The sequence below is a fragment of the Ricinus communis genome, chromosome 6 (assembly GCF_019578655.1).
Source record: "Ricinus communis isolate WT05 ecotype wild-type chromosome 6, ASM1957865v1, whole genome shotgun sequence".
NCBI lineage: Eukaryota > Viridiplantae > Streptophyta > Magnoliopsida > Malpighiales > Euphorbiaceae > Ricinus > Ricinus communis.
The window spans coordinates 22,089,081-22,112,345 of record NC_063261.1 but is presented as its reverse complement, the minus strand read 5'-3'; the positions used below and the strand labels follow the sequence as shown (position 1 = coordinate 22,112,345).

The following is a 23,265-nucleotide window of genomic DNA, read 5'->3' as shown; positions in this document are numbered from 1 at the left end:
TATCTCTTTAAGTACAGATGTTGATGCTAGGGTTATTGCCAAATGTAGCACTAAAATATTCCTGCTTTTCAAACAAATATTGGCACCTAAACAATCTAATGAACCTACGGAAGATGGTTTCGAATTAAGACCTGGACAATCAATAAACGTCGCAACACCGGCAATATGATTTGGCTCTATATAGGGAACTCAGGGTGCTCGTTTACGTCTCCGGCAATGGAACCGCATTACCGGTGATTGTGGAGGGATGCTAAAGATGTCCTGAAAGACACTTCTCTGGCCCTTATTGCTTTCCACGAGTACTCTCGATGCAGGCTTCGATATCCCACTACTGATTCTAATCAATATAAGGCATCAAGTTGCCCTTCAGATTGAACAGGATTTGCCGTAGTGAGTTGGCAAATCAACAAGCTCAGATTTCGTTGCTTATCCGAGTATGGTAATACAAATTTAACAGTTGCGAGCCAACGAATTATGCTATGATGTTCAAGGCGGCCCGTCCTACAGCTACTGCTGATGGTTCTGTTTATTGAAGTACGTTTCTGTGTCATCAATCTCATTACTTGGTTAGCTTTTGTTAAAACTTCTTCTACACGGTGTTTTCCATTTACAAGAATTACACTTATTATGATGAATATAACTAGATATTTGGTTATATGCATACCAACTGTTTTATACCTTTACCTGTTTATGTAAGTTCATGGATGTTGCTTTTCTGATCCATTTGTAAAATTATACTGCAAGCACATAATTAAAATTACACACTAGAGAATGCTTTATTTACAGAATCAACATCAATGGCAATCTTTCAGCCTCTTTAGAGTCAAGATTCTGAACTAATGTTTCCTAAACCACTATTCATTTTCAGTTCACTATAGCCTTGAGAATTCATCAAAGAAAAACTCCCACCACTAATAAAACATGATTAGTAGCTTCAACAGGTTTTTCCTCAAAACGAAAATCTCAAGATATCATAATAGACCAAAATTAAAATTGTGATGCAGCAAGAAAACCCATAAATAGAAAAATAATCAAAAATCACCAGCAGCTCATAAATTTCCCACTAATTTGGAACTTAGATTATATCAGTGTTCAGAACAATGAAAAACTGTTTCAAGAAGAGAGTTTAATACTAAGAGAACTTAATCAAATGACTCGTATGTTGAAAATTATCATTTCCAAAGCCGTCTTCTTGACAGGAACTGCCTCCCTTCATATTATCCTTGTTAATAAAATTAATAGTCATATAGCAATCTAGTACCTGCCACTTATTCAGTACCAGGTTATTTTTAGAATTCCAACATGATTTTGCTCAAAAGATTTAGTTTTCATAGTTATTATAATTACCTGCCTCCCTTCAATGTAATTAACAGTTATTTCCCTGCCTATATTTTCAGTATTCATAGTTATTATTATAATTACAAAATGAATTTAAATTTTTTCTGGAAGATGCTAAACAGCTAGCTATATATCATTCATGCTAAACAAGACACAATTTAATCACAATATCATCAAATAATTAACTAATATCTTCTGAATGTAAGCAGGAATAGTGGGTATGTTTTCACTGTGGCATTCTATTGGCATGATTATTATTTTTGTTATTTCAGAATTAACAAACTAACCAACCAACCACATGGCCTTAAAATTCTGCCAACTCTTCAACATTATATTGGCATGAATTCTTTTGTTTTTCTATATTCATGTTGCCTGGTAATTACTTTGAAGTTATCCTTTATATTATATATATATATATATATATCCATAGTTATCTCTACACTTCAATTTCCATCATCTCTATCATGGAACTTTGCTCGCATTTTATCCTTCTAACTTTGATTTCTTTGTTAGCTACAGGCACTGATGCCAGGGTAATTACCCTGGTGAACAACTGTAACACTACCATATGGCCTGGTTTTCAAGTTGTAATGGCAAGTCAACGGTCTGAATTTATCGAGGATGGTTTCGAGTTAAGACCTGGACAATCAGCAAATCTTACAGCACCAGCAGTTTGGTCACTCTACATCTGGGGTCGTAGTGGGTGCTCATTCAACAGCCTCGGCTATGGTGGATGTGTCACTGGTGACTGTGGCGGCACACTGAGATGTCCCCTAGGACGCTTCCCTAACCTACCAATTACGATGGTCACACTTTCCCTGAATAATAATTTGTTCGACACTTATGGAGTTTATCTTGGTGCGGGGTTTAATATTCCTGTCTCTATATCGCCTTATGGACCTGGTTCTGATCAATGCCAGGAGTCAAGTTGCCTTTCGGACGTGAACAGCATTTGCCCGGCTGAGTTGCAAGTAAGAGTAAATAATATGATTGTAGCATGCAAAAGTGCCTGCCTTGCATTCAACAGGCCTGAATTCTGTTGCTTAAATACCAATGGTACGAACACTGCTTGCAAGCCAACGAATTATACGACCATGTTCGAGGGAGTATGTCCTGCAGCTAGCGCTGATGGCTCTAGTCAGAATATATTTAAGTGCAGCGGATCTCAGTTCTTCGTCAGCTTTTGTTGAGACTGCTTATTGATCAACATAATAAAATATATATGTACCAACACATATTTGTATTTCTGCAATGGCCATTTATGATTGGAGAATCTTAGTACAAACTCTATGGCGGGCCTTTCTGCCAAAATGATCTGCACCTAGCTTTTAAAGAGAAAGTCATGTAATAATACTTCCTTATCTTCTCCTTATGGGATAGATTGCCATAGTCCATCTTTTATCTAGCTCAGAGTTTAATTCTATATAATACTGAAAGAGATAAATTGATGAAGATGCAATTCTAGAAAAGAAAATGAATCAACAGCACTTGTAACTAAATTCGGACCTTAAATGTCAGTAAAGTGGAATAAATGGCTTAAAACTTCGCCTACTGTGGGTGTATAAAAATTCAACTTGACTGACTATTTATCATCGGCCAGCTGCAACTTCTTGGTTTTGACATAATTAACTAGGAATATATACAAATTCTACATGGCAGGCTCCACATGTAAAAACTGAAGGTTTATGGCAAGATAAAGTCAGCTATGAAAGAGAGGGAAGAGATGCAGATGCTAAGCGTCGTCAGAGGATATCCGGTCTAGACCTACCACCGCAGGGTTTGGTGAGTCGTCTGTCTCCCCACATTGGCAATCTCAGCTTTCTCAGAATTGTTTTTCTTTCTGCAGAACGACAGCCTTCATGAGGCAATCCCGTCTAAATTGGGAAGTTGTTTCTTTTACACCAGCTGGACTTAAACAACAGTTTCTTTCAATGGAAGAATTCCAACAAATCTTACCAGTTGTATAAACACGGAGGAGATCAACTTGGTTGACAGCAATCTCACAGGGAAATCCCTGTTGAGCTAAGTTCTTTGCCAAATCTTTCTGCTCTAAGCTTGGCAAAAACAGTTTCAAAGTGAAATCCCAACTTCTCTTGGGAACTCATCTCTCACCTGGCTTTATTTGCGAGAGGCCTAGTTGGAAGGGAGCATTCCTCAGGACATTGGTGTTCGACAAGCCTTCAATGTCTAATAATTTCAGTTAACAATTTGACCGGAACTTTTCCTTCTAGCATATAAAACCTCTCAAGTCTAATCAGTTTAAATGTGGCAGCTAAAGGGAAAAGACAGGTTACTTTGTCCCCCACAGCGAGAAAAACAGGTCAAAACGGAGTAGTTCTTCCGCATAACAATCAGTTCATTAGAATTTCTTACTAAGGGCTTCTTTAAGCAACTGATGCTTCCTCAAATGCCAATTTACTTGGATCAGGAAGCTGTGGTTCTATGTAGAAAGGATTCTTTCCTCAAAATCAAACTTCCATTGCAGTCAAAATTCTTGATCTTCACCACAACGAAGCCTTGAAGAGCTTCATCTCTGAATGCAGAACTCTGATCAACATCCGTCACTGAAATCTTTTAATTTTTAAAGATATTGTCTGCTCAAGTGTTGATTCTAGATAAAGACTTCAAAGCTGCATTTATGAATTCATGTCTAGAGGAAGTTTAGGAAGTTGGTGACATCCACAGGAATTTGCAGATCATGAACATACGTTGAGAATAGTCTTGAGCAGAGACTAAATATTGCCACTGATGTTGCTCCTGCACTTGCTTCTTATCTTCATTGTCATTGCCAACTACCAATAGTTCACTCTGTGGGCTTGCTAATTTTCTTTTCCAAGTGCCCTGATGATTTGTAAGATGACCAATCTAGTTCGGCCATTATAAAGGGATCTATTGGATATGTTCCTCCAGGTAACCAAAAAAAAAGTTACTTTGCCTATTCTTTTGAATTTTTCATCTAGCAGTAAGCATACCCTATAGCTGTAAATCAACTTAGAATTTTATTCTGAATGCTTATGAAGAATATGGTATCGGTAAAGGCACATCGGTTCAAGGAGATGTCTAAAGTTTTGGGATGTGGAAAAATTTACAGCAAAGAGGCCAACTGCTGATATGTTCCAGGATGGTCTGACCTTTACAGGTTCACTAGAACAGTACTCCCCGAGCAAATAATAGATATCATTGATCTGAAATTGCAGCCTGATGAAGACACAGAAATGCTTGTTCACCATCCTGGGAAATAGTCTTTCATGCTCAATGGAGACACCTGAAGAACGGATGAAAATAGGAGATGAAGTAAGGGAATAGACTCTTATACAGGGAGCTAAGAAAGGAAAAGGCGCGCATCCTCTATTCAGAGAAACAATTTGGTAAAGATAACTGTGAAATTTGAAGTTACTGGTTAGTGTGCTCTTGCGTATAGGGAAAAAGATGTATGATAAGGTTACAGTACTAGCACTACAACTTTCCCTTGTAATACCTACACCTGCAGTTTTACCAGCCACTATCTTCTCATAGATTTTGCAGCAATCAAACACAGCCTTTAAATCTAGTTGCTTAGAGCTGGATCATGAACATATTGATTCAAGTTAGCCTGTTATGGAAATGAGACAAATTCTTCAGTAACTACATGTATCAGTATCATGCTCTCATGTTATCTACATGTTAGCACAATCTTAATTATTAAATTCAACTCAAATTCAATGATTGAAATTTTATCATTCAATAAATAACCACTTACTACATAAAATTTAAAATAATTTTTTTGATAAAATCTCAATCATTTGATTGAAATTTAATGCTGAAGATTATAAATCAGGAAAGATCATGTTCAACAATGAACATGAGAGAATCCTAATCCTTCGAGTAAGCCCCAAATCTTTATTTAAACCAAATATTTTTTATGCATCTGAACATCAATTATTCCAATTTGATCAAATTAATCAGTGAGCATCTGCATAATTACTCTGAAATCTACCTATATTAATCTATTGATAACCATAAATATCCAATGAAAACACACACCAATGAACAGAAATTACAAAAAATTTCCAAGCTAGCCCAACATATACAACAAAAACAGAGTAAACCAAAAAAAAAGAAAAATCAAAAGATATTCACAAAATATAAATTACACAAAACTTTCATTGAGTTTTTATTTATTACTAAGAACAAAAAGAATATATACAACAAAAACACATACAATAACCAAAAGAAAAAAAATATTATAATATCTTATCAGATGAACGACAGCGTTTCTAAATTAGAATAAGACCCTCACTTACCACTATCATAAACATCATAGATTAATAATGATCATCGCTTACTGTCGTCATAATCAACAATCTCGGAATCAGTAACAGATCTAGAATGCTGAACTATAGACCGTCCGATCGAATTAATCCAATCCTCTTTCTCTTTCTCAGAATCAGCAATGAAATACATGGTGTCATTCCTCGTTGATAACTCGAACGCGTACTGTTTACCGACCACATCCTCCGCTCCTTTCACCGTCAGACACGTGGCAACAGGTATGACTCCTCGTGGCTTAGACGCGCGTGTAATTGTCGAGTCTTTGAACCAGAACAGCTTCCCTTGTTTCAAAACAAACCATCGGCGTCTCCATGTTTTTATGTACTCTCCTTGTTTTGTTAACCAACCGGTGCGCTCTGGGTTCGACCAGAATTCTACCTCGTTGGAGTCAGTTTGGTTCGTTTCGGTTAGGGCTGCCGTCGCAGCTCGCCAGAATGATGCCATGAAGTGGCCGGGTGGTGATCGGATTGGGTTTGAGGTGATGGTGTAATTGAAGTAGGAGAGAGAAAATTGATTTTTGTTTTTCTTTTGGTTTATAATTTTTTTGGATAAGGAGAAATTATAAAAAGAAAATTAGTATGTTTAAAAATTAAATTTCTATCATAGTTGTCACTGATGAAAAATGCTGCCTTGTCTGTAATTAATATGAATATCATTGCCACGTAAATCTTCACTTATTCGGACATATCTATGATATTGCCACGTTAGTCTTTACGTTATTCCCATAATACCTTAATTTTATAATCTATTTATAAAAAATATCTTTTTTATACTATAATTATTTTTTAAAATTTCTCTTTTTTTTTTATTGGTGCTTTCTAGAATAATTTTATTTAAGATAAATAAATTTTATTTTATGTTAAGTATTATTAATTTTTAATAATTTAAATTTATTATTTAAATGTCATAAGTAAAGATGTTATAATCTTATAATTATAAAAGTAATAATACTTTACAAAAAGTAATTTTTTATATTTTTATAAATTATATTAATTTTTCATAAATTATAATTTACAAAAAACTAGATAATATTATAAAAATAATTATTTTTGTAAGATTTAATATTTTATAAAAATTAATAAAATATTAAAAATTATTAAATTTTTCATAATTGTAAAAAATATTGTTAAATTATAAAAATTGACAATTAATTTTATATTTTTTCATAAATTAAACTAATTTTTCGTAAGTGTTACTAGTTACAAAAAAATGAATGATATTAAAAAAAAAATAATTACATTATGAAATTTAATGATTTATGAAAAATGATAAAATTTACAAAAAAAATACTAATAATTGAAAAATATATTGTTGAATTACAAATAATGATAAATTTTTTACAAATTATATTAATTTTTCGTAAGTGTTACTAATTGCGAAAAAATAATTGATATTATAAAAAATTGATTACTTTTACGAGATTTAGTGATTTACGAAAATTAATAAATTTATAAAAATATTAAATTTTTTATAATTATAAAATATATTGTTAAATTATAAAAAATAATAATTTTTTTTATATTTTTTCATAAATTATACTATTTTTCTCAAATATTACTAGTTGCGAAAGTATGATTGATATTACAATGCTGTTAAATTTGAAATATAATCTCCATATAACTAGGGTCATAATGCACAACTAAAAGATTTTTATTTGTTTATTTACGCTAAGAAAATATTTAGGGGCTTATTCACTCATCGCCCCAAACGTTAAAGGCTTATTTGCCCCTTTTTTCTTTTGCATTTTCATATGTTATATCCTCCACGCCTATTGTGTTACCTGATATTTGCTTCCTTATTTTTGCATTTTCATTTGTTATCCTTCACGCTTATTGCGTTACATGATATTTGCTTCCCCCAAAAGGCACAGAGCAGGCCGGCTGTTCTTGTTATCCTTTGGACCATCAAAAGCTCAGTCTCTTTTTAGGATATGTGTTTTGGGTTGTTTTTAAGTTCTATGTTCTACAATTGCTTAGCATCTTCTAGAAAAGTGTACTATAAATCCGACTTCGTATTTAGTGTATTTGAGGTTCGCATTCTGGACTAAAGTGAGCCTTGTTGCATTATATATGTGCAAGGTTGTGCACAGTAGGAGTAGAACATCGTTCAATTGAAAATCCTTCTCAAACATCATTGCATTGTTGAACCCATCTTGTTCTTTCTTAAAGTCAATAATTGCAGACCCATAATGACCAAAATGATTCCATAAAAGTGGATCAAATCTTTTTCTAGTTAACTAATCCCTAAGTTTCGACCCACTTTCGGAAACCTGACGTCTACCTTCCATCTTAGTTTGAATATTTGCAACAATCCCCATCCAAGCATAAAGAAACTAGTCAAGTAACTGACCTGAATTTTAGCATACTAAATTTCACAGGTTTGCTTGTTAACTATAACATCTCACTTGTGCTTATGAAAGCTCTTCACAAATCTCACACCCGCAACATAATTTGTGAATTTTATGAAGAAATAATCACAGTTAGGCGGTCTCCTAATTATGGACTTCTCAGGTAATTATAAAATCAACTTTTCTCCTTGTCTACTGCCCATCTTTGTTTTGTTGTGCTTGTTTTTAGCTATATGGCATCCGGTCTACGAGTAATTTGATCTTAATTAGGAAATAGAGTTCATATAGTTACACCTAGCCGGAGTTGCCAGTGGCCATCTTTTCTCCTTTTTAGTTGATAATACATATAAGCACGAAAGAAAAGAGAAGAAAATACCCTTATAATTAATCAGTAATTACTAATTTTATCCAATTCTAACTATATATATGTAATTAATTTAATTTTTTAATCTTAATAGAATTAATTAATTATTAATCTCTTAATTCTAATAGAATTAATTAGTGATTAATCCAATCCAATCCAATCCAATCCTAATCCTATTATAAGTTCGTATACATCTCTAATCCTATAAGAAATTGACAAATATATACACCTATGGTGGAGTTCAAATAATTCACTATAAATTTTCGTAAAAAAATTAAAGACAATAAGTAGAAAAGAAAAAAGTATAATATTTTTAATTTTATTCTATTAAATTTATTCATTCATGTGTATATTTTTTAATTCTATAATATTTTCATATACATTTTTAAGACTATAAGAAATTGATAAATTACTTTATAGCACATTATATATATTTCCATTATGGAGTTCAAAAAGTTGAATATAAATTTTGACAAAATCTGAATACAAGAAGTAATAGAAAAAAAAAAGTTGATAGGTTTAATTCTTATTATTATAATAATACTCGATTAATATGATTATTTATTATTTTATATTATATTATATACTAATTAATTAAATAAAATTATATTATAACCTTTTATAATAATAATAATAATAATTTGTGACGAGCAATACTTATTAGTATACAAATTGTTTTTCTTCATATTAAGCTTCTTTTTTTTTCTAAATAACAGAAAAGGAAATTTCTCTTACACATCTATTTAGACTCCCACAAAATGGGACCACTTTAAATATGTATCCACTAGACTTGAGACACGCATGCTAGTCATGCAAAACTACGCTAATAAGGTAAAGGTGAGTTGGTGCAAAATCCTACAGCAACCAGGAGATCAAATCCAACCAGTAATTGGGTTTCCTATTTCAAATAGAGAATTTGTTTCTGCTCTTTCTATATATAATATAACTGTGTCGCATTCTTCACTAACTGTGTAGTTCTTTGAGTTGATTTGCTCAGTATTCACCTTCTTCTGCACCAATTCCGTAATTCTTTTCTCCAAGATTCTGCTGTCTTTCTTTTGCTCCACTTCTCCTCCAATTTATTAATAATGCACAGAGAAAAGCATCTTCATCTCACGGTCACCCCTATGACGCCGCAGGACATGGAGAAACATGTTCACTCTGCAGGCCTGAACGCATCATCCTTGCAATTCTACTTCAACTTATCTTACCAGGTCGAGCACCAATCTGTTCTTGTTCATGCCGATGGTAGACATGACTTTCTTGGTTCCACCGCTGATCAACCTGCTATCGTAGATTCCTTCTTTTTCGATTTTGGGTTGTTTAGTAGCTATCAGGCGTTGGTCAAACATCTTTCGCCTATTTTTGCTCGTTTACTGATAGATTCAAGTTTCCATGAGAAACTGGTTTTGGAGATAATACAGGAAGTTGGTCGGCTAATTACAACAGGTGGTGTATCGAAGAACAGAAATTTCCTGCCCTTCAATGTCAATGTACTGAAGCACTGCATGCATATATATCAGGAAGAAATGCTGATTAATGATGTTATAAGTCAGTCGAGGGAAGAATATGAAAGCAGAAATTTCGGTATGGTGCCGACTGCTCCAAAGTCCCGGAAATTGAAGTGTGTGAAAGTGAGTGAGACTGAGACTACTGCTTACGACGAAGGTTCGAAGGAGGGTCAAAGCCAAATTTGTATGGTATGCTTGGAGGAGCTCGAGGATTTTGCTGCTGTGATGCCCTGTGATCATCTGTTCCATGGCACCTGTATCGACAAATGGTTGGAGAATAGCCATTATTGTCCTCTCTGCCGCTATGAAATGCCTACTGAGACGTGATTTATTATTTACTGTTCTTGGGATGTTAGGTTTCTCTGAGTTTATCGACCAAAAAACATTTTTCTTTTATGTTTAATTGTATTTGGTTAATCCGAATTCTTGAATGCTTGAGCTAATTTCTGATTTTAGTTAGCTATCTAGCAGCTGAAATTGATATATTGATGTTTATATTGTGATTACATAACAATATCTGGTCTGTCGAAAAACGAGAATTGGCTTGTGAAATATAAGGCTTATTTAATTTCCAATTTAAGCAGCATGCCCATTTCCATTCCTGGCAATTCCTGTTTTTGTTGCTTTCTGTTTAATGTTTTCTTTTTCCTCTTCTGTTGTTGGGGTTCTGCTTGCTGCAATTAAATGGGAAGAAGAAAGTGTTAATCAGATCAAAGGGAAAAAGATACAATGACCCGGTCAATCATTTCCTTTTTGGATTTTGGAAAGATAAGTGCTATATAAAAGTATGCTAAATTTTATAATCAGAAAGTTCCAGGAAGTGCTCTATTCACATATATATATATATATATATTAGCACTGTCGCTTACCTTGTCAGCCCAGTCTGACGACCAAAAGCCTTACTAGCACTTCCGAAGTCTCCCGCACCAACATTCATGCTAGCAACCAAGTCTCAGCTCCAGCTAGCCAAACAGTCAGCCGAAAGGGGGTGTATGTATATATATATATATATATATATATATATAAGGTGAAGTCAGTATACTTTATAGGAGCTAAAGACTGGCTAAAATTGCCGTCTGAGGAGCTTGCCACTGCCTTTCACAGCCCTCTAATTATAAGGCACCCCCCAAGGGCATACTATCCCAAGACTTGGTTAGTTTTGCAATCTTCTTTTTAACTCTTATAGAAATACTATTGCTCTGTGAATTTAATTAATTCACTTAAGGTAAAAAAATGGAATTACTGGCCATGTGCTATAATATTGACAAGGAAAATGATTTTGGTTATAATATATGTTAGTTTGTTGAATAGATGAGGCAGCTATTGATCAGCTACATGCTTGGGTCACAGAGATCCTCAAATGCAACAACAGAGTTTTGGATGATAAATTAGAGAATGGAGAAACTAAAGTTAAAGGAAGAGAAAAAGCAAATAAAGCCTGATAAGATTAATGATGAAAAACATATTGTATATTAAACTTATAATATCACATAATTGGTCCGGCGATAAATATTTTTCGGTATAAATTGTACCCTTTTATATATTATCTAAAATGAAGAGATGCCTACTATGCTTTTTCACTATTGATTTGCCTAGTCAGAAGTTGGAGATCATAGCTTCGTTCTATTGTGCCATTAAGGTCAAGTCAGTCCATTTTATAGGAGCTAAAGACTGGTTAAAAGTGCCTGCCTCTAATCCCTAAGCCTATGTTGTCCCACGACTTGGTTAGTATTGCTACTTACCTTCTGTAAATCTTTTAGAAATCTTATAGATATTGATAAGGAAAATGATTTTTGTTATGTGTTGGATAGATCAGACAATTTTTAAATTTTCCAATTTAAGAGAAAGCTAGGCTTGATAAAATTAAGGAAAATTTTGATTAAACTATATTGTGATTTAACGTATTTTTATTTTAGAATATTATTGTTTGTTTTTTTTTTTTTTACTTTAGTATCTTATGAATAGGACCGTTAGCAAATAACGGTCAAATCGCATAATACCGTTAAGTGATTATAACGTAATACGCAATAGTTAATTTATTTTAAATGCTACATCAACACTTACTAATGGTATTATGTAGTTTGGCCGTTATTTGCTAAGCTTCATATTTACAATATATTAAAGTAAAGAAAAATAAATCATAAACTCTAAAATAAAAATATGTTAAATCACAAATTGATTTCCTAAAATTTTCTCTAAAATTAACTATAAAGAACAACATTGTATGTTAAATTTATGATATTAAATATTTAGCGTGGCATGGAGCATAATTGTATTTAGCATTTTGCAATATCCAAAATTTATCTACCGTTATTTTTCAAATAGAAGGATTCATCAGACTTATTTTTCGGCTTGAGTATTCGTTCTGCTCTTCAGATCCGTTTAAAAATTTTTGGACTTGAATTCTTATTTTGTGCTTAAAGTTTGTCTGAGTTCGAATTTAAAAATGCCCACTTATTTTTTAAATGAGCTTAAAAATATTGTTTCTTTTTCTTTTTTGTCTAATAAATTTTTAAAAAAATTTCTAATAAGTTTGACCTGTCTAAAAATTTAAAAATAAAATAAAATATTTTTAAAAACAGACTAAATTTGATTAAAATCTTAGACTCACATAAACAAGTTTGATCTAAAGTTTGAAATTTTTTGAGCCCGACTTGAGTACGATCCAGCTCGAGTTTTGAAGGGGTTTACTTGTAAGAAAGAAAAGTTGAGGAATAGTAATTTGTGAATAGAGAAGCAATTTTTAAGCAAAAGCTAAGACTAAGATGCTATATGGTCTAGTGATTAAAACATGCACCGCAATGCTAAACTAAAACTAAAAGTACCTATTATGCACTAAAAAATTAATTATTTTGTATCTTATAATTAATTCAATCATCATAATACTTATTTATCAAATTATCTTCCTAATATACCCAAGATGGTGATATTATTTTCATATCAACTTATATCGTTAAAATAAAAAAAAAATCAACCTAAATAATAATTATAAGAAAAAAACTATTTGATGTGATGATATACCTTACCTTAACTAAAGGAAAAATAAAATTGACTTGACTATTCTGTTAAAATCATAAATTATAGTACACATATGTGTTAATACTTGAGATATTTAAATTATATAAAAACAAATAAAAGAATACGGTTTGAAGATCCCAAATTTCTCTTTATATAACACAAAAAAAAATTCAATTAATTGTTTTTTTTTTTAATACCAACTGCCTAAAAAAAGCAAAAATAAATAAATAAAAGATTACAGTTTCTATAAATATAGGGTCAAAGCCCAAGCACTAATCAGCAAAATGGGTCAGCCCACAGAAACATATGATATCAATCACAGTAGAAATCCTAAATCACGCCTTTAGCCAACCATTTTGCTAACGACCCGAGAGAGACCTTTGCGCGTGTCCGTAAAATTTTATTTCTCTTTTTTTATTAAAAAACAAAATTGCATAAAGAAGGATGTCGAATTTTTCTGACTCGTTCGACGATGACTCACTCCATCAAACCGAGTCAGCTCACCATCTCGACGACGACGGCGATAACGGTGGTTACGATGACTACAACAATAACAACTCTCAACAATTCGAATCATTTACGGGAAACGACGACGTTTTCGAGTCGCATCATCATCAACCTGCGGCTTACGTGGATTTTGCATCGGAGGAGAATGGTGGATCGGACGGTCCGATTTTGCCGCCACCATCAGGTATGGAAGCTGAAGAAGGATTTGCTCTTAGAGAATGGAGAAGGTACATCTGATCTTTCTCCTTTTCTGTTTGTTTCTCGAGAGAAAAAGATCATCTTTTTTTTTTCCTTTTTTTTTGAAGTAAATTGCTTTATAAATTTTCGATTTTTGGTAGTTTCTTGAGGTGAGGTTAATTATAGTTATGAATCAGCAAAACTTGAAAATTGTCAAACTTGTTTGAATTAGTGAAGTTTTTGATAATTTGATTGATCAAGGTTGTTTTTGGTAATTTAGAGTGTAGAAAGTTCGATTATTTTGTCGTTTAAAAGATTAAAAAAATTGGAACTGTTTGGAAATAGTGGAATTTTGATAATTTCATGATCAAGGGTATTTTTGGGAATTTAGAGTGTAGAAAGTTTGATTCTTGTTGGCTTGAATATGATTGAGACTTGTTTGAATAAGTGAATTTTGGTTAATATCATGGATCAGAGGTCTTTTGGAAAATTTCAATCAATCGTGAACTGATTTATTTCTTAGATTGGCTAGTTTATTACACCACGGAATAAAGGTTTTAGCTACTTGATTATTTCCTGGTAATCGAGGTTTTCAATGGAGTGCCTTTGTTGTTTATTCTAAGTAGAGGACAGTAATTTGTCTGTTGTGGTGATTTTGATACTTGTAGGGAGAATGCTTTGAAATTAGAGGAGAAAGAGAAGAGGGAGAAAGAGATATTGAGTCAAATAATTCAGGAAGCTGATGAATACAAGGTTGAGTTCTACAGGAAGAGGGAGATTACCTGTGAGAATAACAAAGCTACTAACAGGGAAAAGGAGAAGGTAAGCATGAATTTCCTAGTTTTGGGCTTGGCGTGGATGCTGTTTTTTGTTTCTTAGTTTTTAATGATATTTTGCTTAATTATATTAATATCTACTTCCTGCTCTGTATAAATTTTTGAAAGTAGGTGCATGGTCTACATACTTGGATGAATTCTAGTTTGGATCTTTTGTCAATGTGCTGTAATTTTAGAAAATAATCATAGTACTACAATATTCATAGTAGTTATGTACTTTTTCTTAAAGTTTGGTGATGACTATATAATGGTCTATATGGATCCCGGTTAAGATTGCTCTCACTCTGTAAATGTACTATGGAGATCTAGGAAATTTTAGTCTGTACAGTACATCATGCAGAACAAGGCTAAATAGATTAGGATATTAGATAAATCATATAGGAGTTATAGATGTTTATTAATTTTGTAGCATCTCTATTCTGATTGCGGAGTTACTATCACATCAGATGTAGGGTTACCATCAATGATTGTATCGTCTTTGCTCTGTCCCTATTCTTCAGCCATCTATTGGTTAGTTCCTAAATCTTAGTTGTGTATTTTCTAAGCATAGAACCTCAAATTATAGAACTACACATGGTACTAGCAATTTATGTTCAATTGTGCAGGTCATTCTAAACTATTCTCTGATAGGGAAATAGACTGTACTTGAGTAAGAAGGCTCAAGTATCTCAGCTTGACATTACAAGAAACATTCATTGTGCAGTTAGCATGGTCCTGGGTCCTAACGATTATGACTTATCCTAATCTGGCACCTCAGCTTATATTACAAGAAACACCCATTATGCAGTTGGTGTGGTCCTTGGTCCTAACCATTATGACTTATCCTAATTGATTTTTATTACAAGAATGATTGTGTCTGTCTAATATAGTCATGGCCTGCTTTTATAGATCTCCCACTTTGTTCTAGTGGAGCCACTCTAGCTGGCTTTGCCTTCAAAAGGATCCTACTTTTCATCTAAATCACATATTCTGTTGTGTTGTAAAAGTAGGTCATCTGTGGAAAATGTTTTCTAAATTATAATTCCCTTGATTTAGAAGGTTAGCTGCACAACCTTGTGATGCAGTCTATTGTGGTAAAAAAACCTTTTGTGCACTAGCATGACTTTTGGAAGTTGATTAGCTTAGCTTGGATGTTAGCTCAGCAGCCAGCAAGATAGACCGCATCCTAATAATGTTCTTTTGCCTTAAAAACAGAGGGTGAAATTTATTCCCAAAACAAGGATAGGCTTCCCAAAATTTATTCAATAAACAGCATTTTCTATATCTGATTTTGTATAACAATGAAGCATATCCTCCGCATCCTTTTAGCTAAATTGCTTTTTTTTTTTAAAAAAAAAAAAAAAAAATTGTTTCCCCAAGTTTGTATCTTAAAAAGCAAAGTTCTATTTCTGACCTCTGATGGCACATAATACTCTTTTGACTTTGTCTCTTCTTCTATGTCAGGTATTTGTGGCCAACCAGGAGAAGTTCCATGCTGAGGCTGATAAGAATTTTTGGAAGGCCATTGCAGAGCTCATTCCTAATGAAGTGCCAGCCATAGAGAAGAAGAGAGGAAAGAAGGATCAGGAGAAGAAGCCTGGCATTACTGTGATCCAAGGACCAAAGCCAGGGAAACCAACTGAACTCTCAAGGATGAGGCAGATACTTATAAAATTGAAGCACAACACACCTCCTCACCTAAAGCCTTCTCCGCCACCACCAGCAGCTCCTGCTAAGGATACTAAAACCAGCGATGAAGCTGCATCTAGTGTTCCTGTCAGCGCTGCTCCTGTGTTAACCACTCCTGAGGCTGTAGCTGTTGCTTGATTGTTGTTTCCCATATGCCTCCCTTGTTAGTTTACATGTATTAGACTTCACCGTGTAGTGTAGCTTATCTACTAACATGGTCAGTCATTCCTCTGTAAAAAACATGGTGTCCTGAACAAAGTTTAATTCAAAGCTAAATATTGTTAAAACTTCCATGCATGAGGTTAGTGAGCTCGATTTAATATTTTATCATGGGCATGTAGTTATTTGATCTTATATGAAAGGTTGTAGTAATTGAGGAGACGGGGGTGACCTTCTATTTTAACTTTTGGATGGAGGTGGTATAGATGATTCTGTTACTGCAGTTAATAATCTAGATAGTTTGATAAACAGCGGATACTGATTTGTGTGGTCCATCTACTTAAAATTCAATTTTTCAGTAGAGTGAGTGAATGTGGTCCAAGGCTACTTAAATGATTTCATCTGGATACAAATGAAGTACCATGGGAATCCCATTTCTTTACAAATTGCAGCGGTTCAATAATATTTATTGAACTGCTATAGGTATGCATGTATGTACATTTGTGGTCCAGCTTTGAAATATTCCATTGCATATGATCCCCTTATCTTCTTATGGTTATTATTATCTCCTGTCTTTCTGGTGCCCTATTGGGTTGCTTCCATCAACGGTCTGTAGAAATAGATATTTGCTAGAGACTGCCTACATCCCATGTGCAATCTTCCTTCCTTTTTTTTTTTTTTTTCTTTCTTCTTTACTGCCTTTAACACCTAAGAGCATCAATGAACCAATGGCCTAATATATTCTTCTAGTATCCTAGTTATTCCACAATTTGCCGTTTCATCGCTAAATGGGGGTACTTGGAAGCATCATTATTATGACACTGCAATCACTCTCCAATTCGAGTCAGATTGGGAAAATTTGAGTGAGTTCAATGGAAAACAATCATATTCTTGTGGCTGATATTTCTCATCTGTTAAGCCACGTGACACAGTGCTCTAGAAAAAAGAAAACCTTATGCGAAAGCTCTGCAACTTCTGTCTTCTTGTCTGCCTTGGCCTTTTCTATCCTCGGCAAAATAGACGAGATTCTTACAAAAAAGAGCAGTTCAAATTTTGCAAGTGAAGACAACAGTAAGTTTCATTGGGAGAAATTAAATGCAAGTGATGAAGAGAGGGATTAATTGATCGTTAGAGTTCAATAAGAAGGGTTATACTCCTCAATTTTGGTGCAGAATACCTCACCTTGTAGAAAATGAGCTGAGAAAGAACAACCGTAAGACTCGTAATTAGTTTCCCTAACAGTACAAAGACCACGAATTACAGAAATCTTCAATTGCCAAGCAATCTAATAAACTTTACACCGCACTCGCAGGACTGGTCAGTTTTCTCTTCTCTTTTCTAGGTATTGGTTTCTTTTTCAGCCATGAAGCAGGTTGAAAAACCAAGAATAATACACAATATGAATAGAAAAGGCAACCATATCACAGATGCTTGTTCCCAAGTCACACCTGCCTCATAGAGGAGACCGGCCGCCTCTCTCACTGCCAATATCATCTTCTAATTCAATCGCATCTAAACAAAGACCATTATTATTGACACTCACTTCTGAACTACCATTACTACTGGTTGCCAAAGGGGAATCTGATACACTAATTGTTCTGCTTCGTGCAGAACCAGACCTTACACTATACATTGAAGATGCTGGGATATTAGTCATCAGAGGCCGCAAATTACCAGGAATGCTCCGCCTTATATCCTGCTCAACACGAAAGGAGATCAAATAAACAAATTAAAAATGTCTGCCACTGAATTTGATTAATTATCTCCATTTATCAGATAATACTAGGATAAAGATAAGGATGAGATTTTTTTCTCTTCTAAATTCAGAAACTAATCAGCGACAAAGTAGGAGATACAAGTAACTATCTCAATACAATAATTATCGATTTGAAACAATTCAACATCAGAGCCAGTCTATAGCTTTAAATTCTATGAAGTATTATCAAAACTAGCACAAAATACATACCATGTGTCTTATAGCCATGTCCAAAGATTTCTTTGAAAGCGTTCTTCCAAAGCCTGAGCTGTCTGGTGATGACGACTTCCCAGACAGGTTACCATGGGGAGAAAGTTTATCATCTTGCTTAGGGGGAGCCAGTTTTCGCATATTTATTACTCTTTCAACCATCTTGGTTCCAATGAGGACAGGGCTCACATTGTCATTAGCTTTAGCATGCAGACGACTAATTGCAGGGACAGAGCTCCCACTGGGATGCATAATACCATTAGGGGCTCGTCCTCGTGCAGGAGAGCATGATTGCCGTCTTGGTCTCCCATTAGGTGTCGGCTCAACAGAGGAGGACCGTGAACTGGGTGCTCCAGGCCTACCCCTAGTGGCAGAAAGTGGTCTCTCAGGTAGTGATGTCCTCAAATTTGGCGGAGCATCAAGTGAAAAACCAGGCATCTCTGAGGGCTTCCACGGCCTAGATTTTATTGTAGGAGAAGTGCCACGTGATGGCACCGGATTTCTTGCTGTTGTCAGAGCTGTCCTGGTAACTGAAGGAGATGACTTAATAGGAGGAGCAGATACCAAAGGTGCACTTGCTGGTGTGGATGGCCGTCGTGTTGGGGTTGATGCCCTTGATGTGGACTTGGATGGAGGTATGGAGGGTCTCGCAGTTGGTGTAGATGATCTTGCAGTAGACCTTGTCGGTGTTGAAGATCTTGCAGGAACTGCAGGCTTTGTTGCAGAAGAAGTGGGCTTCATTGCAGGAGTGGGCTTTGTGGCAGAGATAGTTGGCTTAGTTGCAGAAACTGATGATTTTGGTGAAGGTAAGGTGGCCCGGGAAGTAGGAGTTGAAGATCTAGAAGGCTTAGCAGTTGAGGTCAAGGTAGGACGCCCAGTCGGTGTTGCAGGTCGTGATCCTGGACCACCTGATGATGAAGGCCTGCGTGTCCCTGCACCAGAAGAGTTCAACCCAGGGGAGGAAGCTGATTGTTTAGATGCTAAGCTGCCCCTTGTGGCCGGTTCTGGCTGAGGGTTTGCTAGCTATAACCACAATGAACAAAATGAACTTGGCATCATCAGTTCATCAACCAGAGAATCACAAGACCTCATAAATTATAATGTGCACATTACTATAACCACCATTGGTAACTCATAAACTACGACTTCTACTGGAATCATTAACAAATCCAAAAACATGCTTAGCCATAATAGGACTTTCAGCAGTAATCTCAATTTTATAGCAGCTAGGGACTCAAATTCTTTATTCATACAAAGTTTAATGTTCAGAGCAAATCCAGTCTTGAGGACCTAAGGCATGTCTATCACTCATGCAAAGGCAAAATGTGTTACAAGATTTCTTTGCAGCCAAGTAGAACAAGTAGTTCTGTCCCACAGTATCGATTCTACTAGCACATTACAATATAATAAGACTAAATGAACAACAAGGGATTCAGTCCAGAAGAAATAGTGTGCTCTTACTCTAGATTTGAGGGCAGTCGGGCGTGCCTTTGGAGTACCAATCTGACTCATGACACTCTTTTGTGATTCCATCTCCAAAGAAGGGAACAGAGGGGTACCAGGAGGTGTCAGAAGCCTGAAAACAGAAGACAACTAGAAAGTTATCATCAGCTTTAAATTGTTAAACGAATGTAAGAAAATGACCTGAATTCAGTAAAACATTGGAAAATTCTTTTGCCTAATAATATACACCAACTATCTGAAGTTCCACAAGAAAGCAGTATATAAAACCTTATCAGCTCTGTTTAGTATGATGAAATAATTTGAGCTGTTCCTATATCAAAAAAACATATGATCAAACTCCATGGAGAACCAATTATCAGCTGCCCTCCAACTCAAGAAACAGAGGCCAGGCGATAACTCTTCTCATGTCACAGAACTCACATGTATGAAAGGTAGCAGTAAAGGTTTTCAACAATTAGCTTATAATATCTTTCAGTTGTTTCAGATAATGGAAACCACAGAGTTTACTACAGAATTCAAAATGTATCCGCATGGGCTCTAGCATGAAGCAGCAATCCATGAGAGTGTTCAATATCATACAGGTTTTAATAGATATTAAGCAAATGAACTTATGACTACACCCATTTTCCAATTGAAGCTAAACTCGGAAGAGAAATTTGTGGAAAAGCAGAACGCAATCAACTTGGTATCAGCAAGTTATGATTGTAATTGGAACTTCTCCATCCAATAGGACTGATAGCAGGTACATACAAAGCTACCATGGTCAATTTGAAGTTTCCATCAAAAGCAAAAATTACCAAAACAATTGTTATATCATTTATTCCCTTTCCTTCTCTAAACCCAACGGGAACAGACCCTTGAGTCTTCCTTTTCACGAAAAACACAAGCTCAAGAAGACCAAGAAAACATAAAGCAAAAGGTTCACTTTCCTAATAGAGAACCCTAATCAATTTCACAAGTCATTTCAATATAACCACATGAAGCTCCTAAACACAAAATTTAAGAGAACAAAACAAATAAATAAAGATGCTTTTTCTTAAATTACCATTCATAGTCATTCTTATCATTTTCAGAATTAAGAAAATCATCAGCACCACTGACTTTTCTTGCTGGCGTTGTCGTTGACGAAATATTAAATATCGGAGATGTTCCAGGTTTTGAACCTGCAACATATTTTTTTTCAAAGAAATGTTTATTACAATCCAAAAACCTGAAATCACTTTAAAAGTACAAAAAATTACATCAATCAGATCGCAAACACCTAAAAAAACAAGAGAAAAGAAGTACCTAAAGGAGCATCAAAATCATCTTCAGTATTATTAAAAAGTAAAAGATGATTCTGTTGTTCCTTTTCACGCTTTTTCATTTCTAAAAACAAAGCAAGCTCTTCTTCTTTCTCTTTCATCATTGACGCTCTCAACTGTTGCCTTTGCTTCACTGCTGCTGCCGCCATTTTCATTTGCGACTCTTGCGACGACCTAAAACTTCGATTCATCTTTCTCTTTTTCCTCTCTCAGAAAAAAAAAATCACAAAAATTCACAGATCGAACGGTCCAAACAGCTAAAACCTAAAGCCTAACTTAGCTTAGCTTAAGCTTGTCGCTCACGACTATAACCACCGAAAAAAAAAACCAACGCGTTAGTATGTTTAATTTATTAACCTACAAGCTTCCATCCGCGGACAAAATTAGCGAACTGTAACATTTAGATCTAAAATCCAGCTCCAGTGACTGCATTTCGCGTTTTTCTTTTAGAGAGAGAAGATTACTAATGTTCTGTAAAAACCTAGAGAGAGAAAGAGCGAGAGCTTCGACGAGAGCACCATTGCTGCAAAAGTTCTAGAGCGAGAGAAAGAGAGAGAGAGAAAAGGAAAAAAAAATAAAAAGAAAAAGGAAATAAGGTGAGAGGTAAGATCACAGGCGAACAGTGAACAGAGAGAAGGGGGAAGAGTGGCAATGAATGCAATTAAGAGGAGAAAAGGAGGGTAAAATGGTGAAAAAGGAGTGGGAGGGAAGAAGGAGGAGAGGTTTCGTGTTGGGAAGAGAAAGGGAGGGGTTTGAGGGGAGAGGGATAATAATGGGTAAGGTGGGATTTTCTTGTTAGAAAGGTACAACAACTGTCAGAAAGTGAGAGAGAAGAACACACTGGTTTTTGTTTTAGCTTTCTCTCACTTCAACTCTACGTTTTTTTTTTCCTTTTTTTTTATTAAAAAAAATATATTTTCTTTTCTGTTTATAATAAAACTGTTATCTTATTTTTTAGGTGGATGGATATTATTCTATAATCACCATAGTACCCTCCATTTTTTAATTTGTTCTTGCAAAATGTGCTTTTTTCGTTTTTTATTTTATTACATGCGAAGAGAAAGAGTTTTGAAATTACTCCGAGTATCATTCTGATCCTAGTTTAAATTTCATCATTTTGTACATTATATTTATATATTTATTTATATAAAAAATAAATTACTAATACACTATTATTAATATTAAATATTTACATATATATTATCAGTCAGATAATATTTAAAAATAAAAATATTTAGAATACTCATATTTGATTATTAGTTACATGTGTAAATTCAAAATTTAAATATAAAATATATTATTAAATTTTATTTTATTTTATTTTATTTTAAATTTTTATTTTATATTTAAATTTATTTTTATCAAAAACTTAATAAATATGGACAAAGAATTAAATATTTTTAGAATTTGTAATTCATGACATTAATAATAATTTGGCAAAATCGATCGTGAGAGTAAAATAGAGATAAAAATTAATAATTTTAATTTTTAATAAAATATCAAAAATTAATATATAAGAATTAAAAATTTATATTTATATTTAACTAATTTAAATAGTATATGAGAGGCATGTTTATAATTCTTTTAAGATCTAAATTTGTTTAGTCTTTAAATAAAAACTATTAACCTATTTATTAAAATAATTAAAATTACATTTATTTAGTCTGAAGTTATAAATTTATTTAACTTTTTATTTTTATAATTATTAATAAAATCAAAAATTATCAATATTAAAACTTGATAAAATAAATAAATAAATTATAAATAAATAAATAAATAAATATATATATATATATATATATATCTAAAAATCTAATAAAATAAACCCATCCTATGTAAAAGGATAACCAACATTCTTAGCCCATTAGTTCATTAGGCCCGTATATTCAAGGAATATATATATAACCTAGGAAAAATAATAAAAATATCCCTGTTTTTTTAATTAAAGATATGGTGTAATTTTTTTTTATTACCTGAAAATATTAAAATTTTAATTTTAATTTTTTCATTAATTTTTTTTTATTTTTTTATTCTTTTTGACTTTTATTTTTAATAAAACAACTAAAAGAAAATAAAAATAATAATTAAAAAACAATCATTACTATATTTTAAAAAAAATTTTAAAAATAATATTTTTTAAAAAAATTTAAACGGTAAAATAATTTTTTTATTAATTTTAAAATATTTTTAAAGAATTTTCTATAACCTATATCCGGTAGATATAGCAAAAATGCATATTCATCCTTACAAAAATAATTGCCAAAAAGAAAAGCTATTATTAATTAAAAAGTGTCA

At 33.6% G+C, this 23,265-nt stretch overlaps 5 protein-coding genes across 6 annotated transcripts; 3 read left to right on the top strand and 2 right to left on the bottom strand.

The window, feature by feature from the left end:
- The first annotated feature begins 548 nt into the window (after positions 1-548).
- Positions 549-2,710, top strand: LOC8270466 (pathogenesis-related thaumatin-like protein 3.5). Its single transcript, XM_025158720.2, has 2 exons — positions 549-566; positions 1,852-2,710. Exon 2 carries the CDS (start codon positions 1,929-1,931, stop codon positions 2,526-2,528), a length of 600 nt encoding a protein of 199 aa, XP_025014488.2. The 5' UTR covers positions 549-566; positions 1,852-1,928; the 3' UTR covers positions 2,529-2,710.
- Positions 2,711-2,812: 102 nt separating this feature from the next.
- Positions 2,813-6,247, bottom strand: LOC8270468 (pleckstrin homology domain-containing protein 1). 2 transcript variants are annotated; one of them, XM_015723986.3, is made up of 2 exons: positions 5,622-6,247; positions 2,813-4,603 (listed from the first exon to the last, which is right to left on the bottom strand). In XM_015723986.3, exon 1 carries the CDS (start codon positions 6,091-6,093, stop codon positions 5,653-5,655), a length of 441 nt encoding a protein of 146 aa, XP_015579472.3. In that variant the 5' UTR covers positions 6,094-6,247; the 3' UTR covers positions 2,813-4,603; positions 5,622-5,652. The 2 variants fall into 2 exon arrangements, with proteins under 2 accessions (XP_015579472.3, XP_048231679.1); XM_048375722.1 differs by lacking the exon at positions 2,813-4,603 and adding an exon at positions 4,645-4,930.
- Positions 6,248-9,308: 3,061 nt separating this feature from the next.
- On the top strand, positions 9,309-10,289 carry LOC125370481 (E3 ubiquitin-protein ligase DZIP3-like). The gene has a single exon (XM_048376161.1). The coding sequence runs from the start codon at positions 9,449-9,451 to the stop codon at positions 10,196-10,198; it is 750 nt and encodes a 249-aa protein (XP_048232118.1). The 5' UTR covers positions 9,309-9,448; the 3' UTR covers positions 10,199-10,289.
- A 2,936-nt stretch (positions 10,290-13,225) lies between these two features.
- On the top strand, positions 13,226-16,368 carry LOC8270470 (clathrin light chain 2). Its single transcript, XM_002526850.4, has 3 exons — positions 13,226-13,623; positions 14,242-14,395; positions 15,853-16,368. The coding sequence occupies exons 1-3, from the start codon at positions 13,334-13,336 to the stop codon at positions 16,213-16,215; spliced, it is 807 nt and encodes a 268-aa protein (XP_002526896.1). The 5' UTR covers positions 13,226-13,333; the 3' UTR covers positions 16,216-16,368.
- Positions 16,369-17,332: 964 nt separating this feature from the next.
- LOC8270471 (endochitinase A) lies at positions 17,333-21,903 on the bottom strand. Its single transcript, XM_002526851.4, has 5 exons — positions 20,954-21,903; positions 20,712-20,829; positions 19,664-19,778; positions 18,203-19,225; positions 17,333-17,932 (listed from the first exon to the last, which is right to left on the bottom strand). The coding sequence occupies exons 1-5, from the start codon at positions 21,159-21,161 to the stop codon at positions 17,690-17,692; spliced, it is 1,707 nt and encodes a 568-aa protein (XP_002526897.1). The 5' UTR covers positions 21,162-21,903; the 3' UTR covers positions 17,333-17,689.
- Between the last annotated feature and the right edge of the window lie 1,362 nt (positions 21,904-23,265).

Bases quoted from the DNA above. Each gene is read 5' to 3' on its own strand.
- LOC125370481 (XM_048376161.1), top strand. From the start codon at position 9,449: ATGCACAGAGAAAAGCATCTTCATCTCACGGTCACCCCTATGACGCCG.
- LOC8270471 (XM_002526851.4), bottom strand. From the start codon at position 21,161: ATGAATCGAAGTTTTAGGTCGTCGCAAGAGTCGCAAATGAAAATGGCG. The intron at 20,830-20,953 runs GTACTTCTTTTC...AATATGTTGCAG, and splicing joins TGATTTTGATGCTCCTTTAG to GTTCAAAACCTGGAACATCT. The intron at 19,779-20,711 runs GTAATTTAAGAA...TTCTGTTTTCAG, and splicing joins GATAAGAATGACTATGAATG to GCTTCTGACACCTCCTGGTA.
- LOC8270468 (XM_015723986.3), bottom strand. From the start codon at position 6,093: ATGGCATCATTCTGGCGAGCTGCGACGGCAGCCCTAACCGAAACGAAC.
- LOC8270466 (XM_025158720.2), top strand. From the start codon at position 1,929: ATGGCAAGTCAACGGTCTGAATTTATCGAGGATGGTTTCGAGTTAAGA.
- LOC8270470 (XM_002526850.4), top strand. From the start codon at position 13,334: ATGTCGAATTTTTCTGACTCGTTCGACGATGACTCACTCCATCAAACC. The intron at 13,624-14,241 runs GTACATCTGATC...TGATACTTGTAG, and splicing joins GCTCTTAGAGAATGGAGAAG to GGAGAATGCTTTGAAATTAG. The intron at 14,396-15,852 runs GTAAGCATGAAT...CTTCTATGTCAG, and splicing joins CTAACAGGGAAAAGGAGAAG to GTATTTGTGGCCAACCAGGA.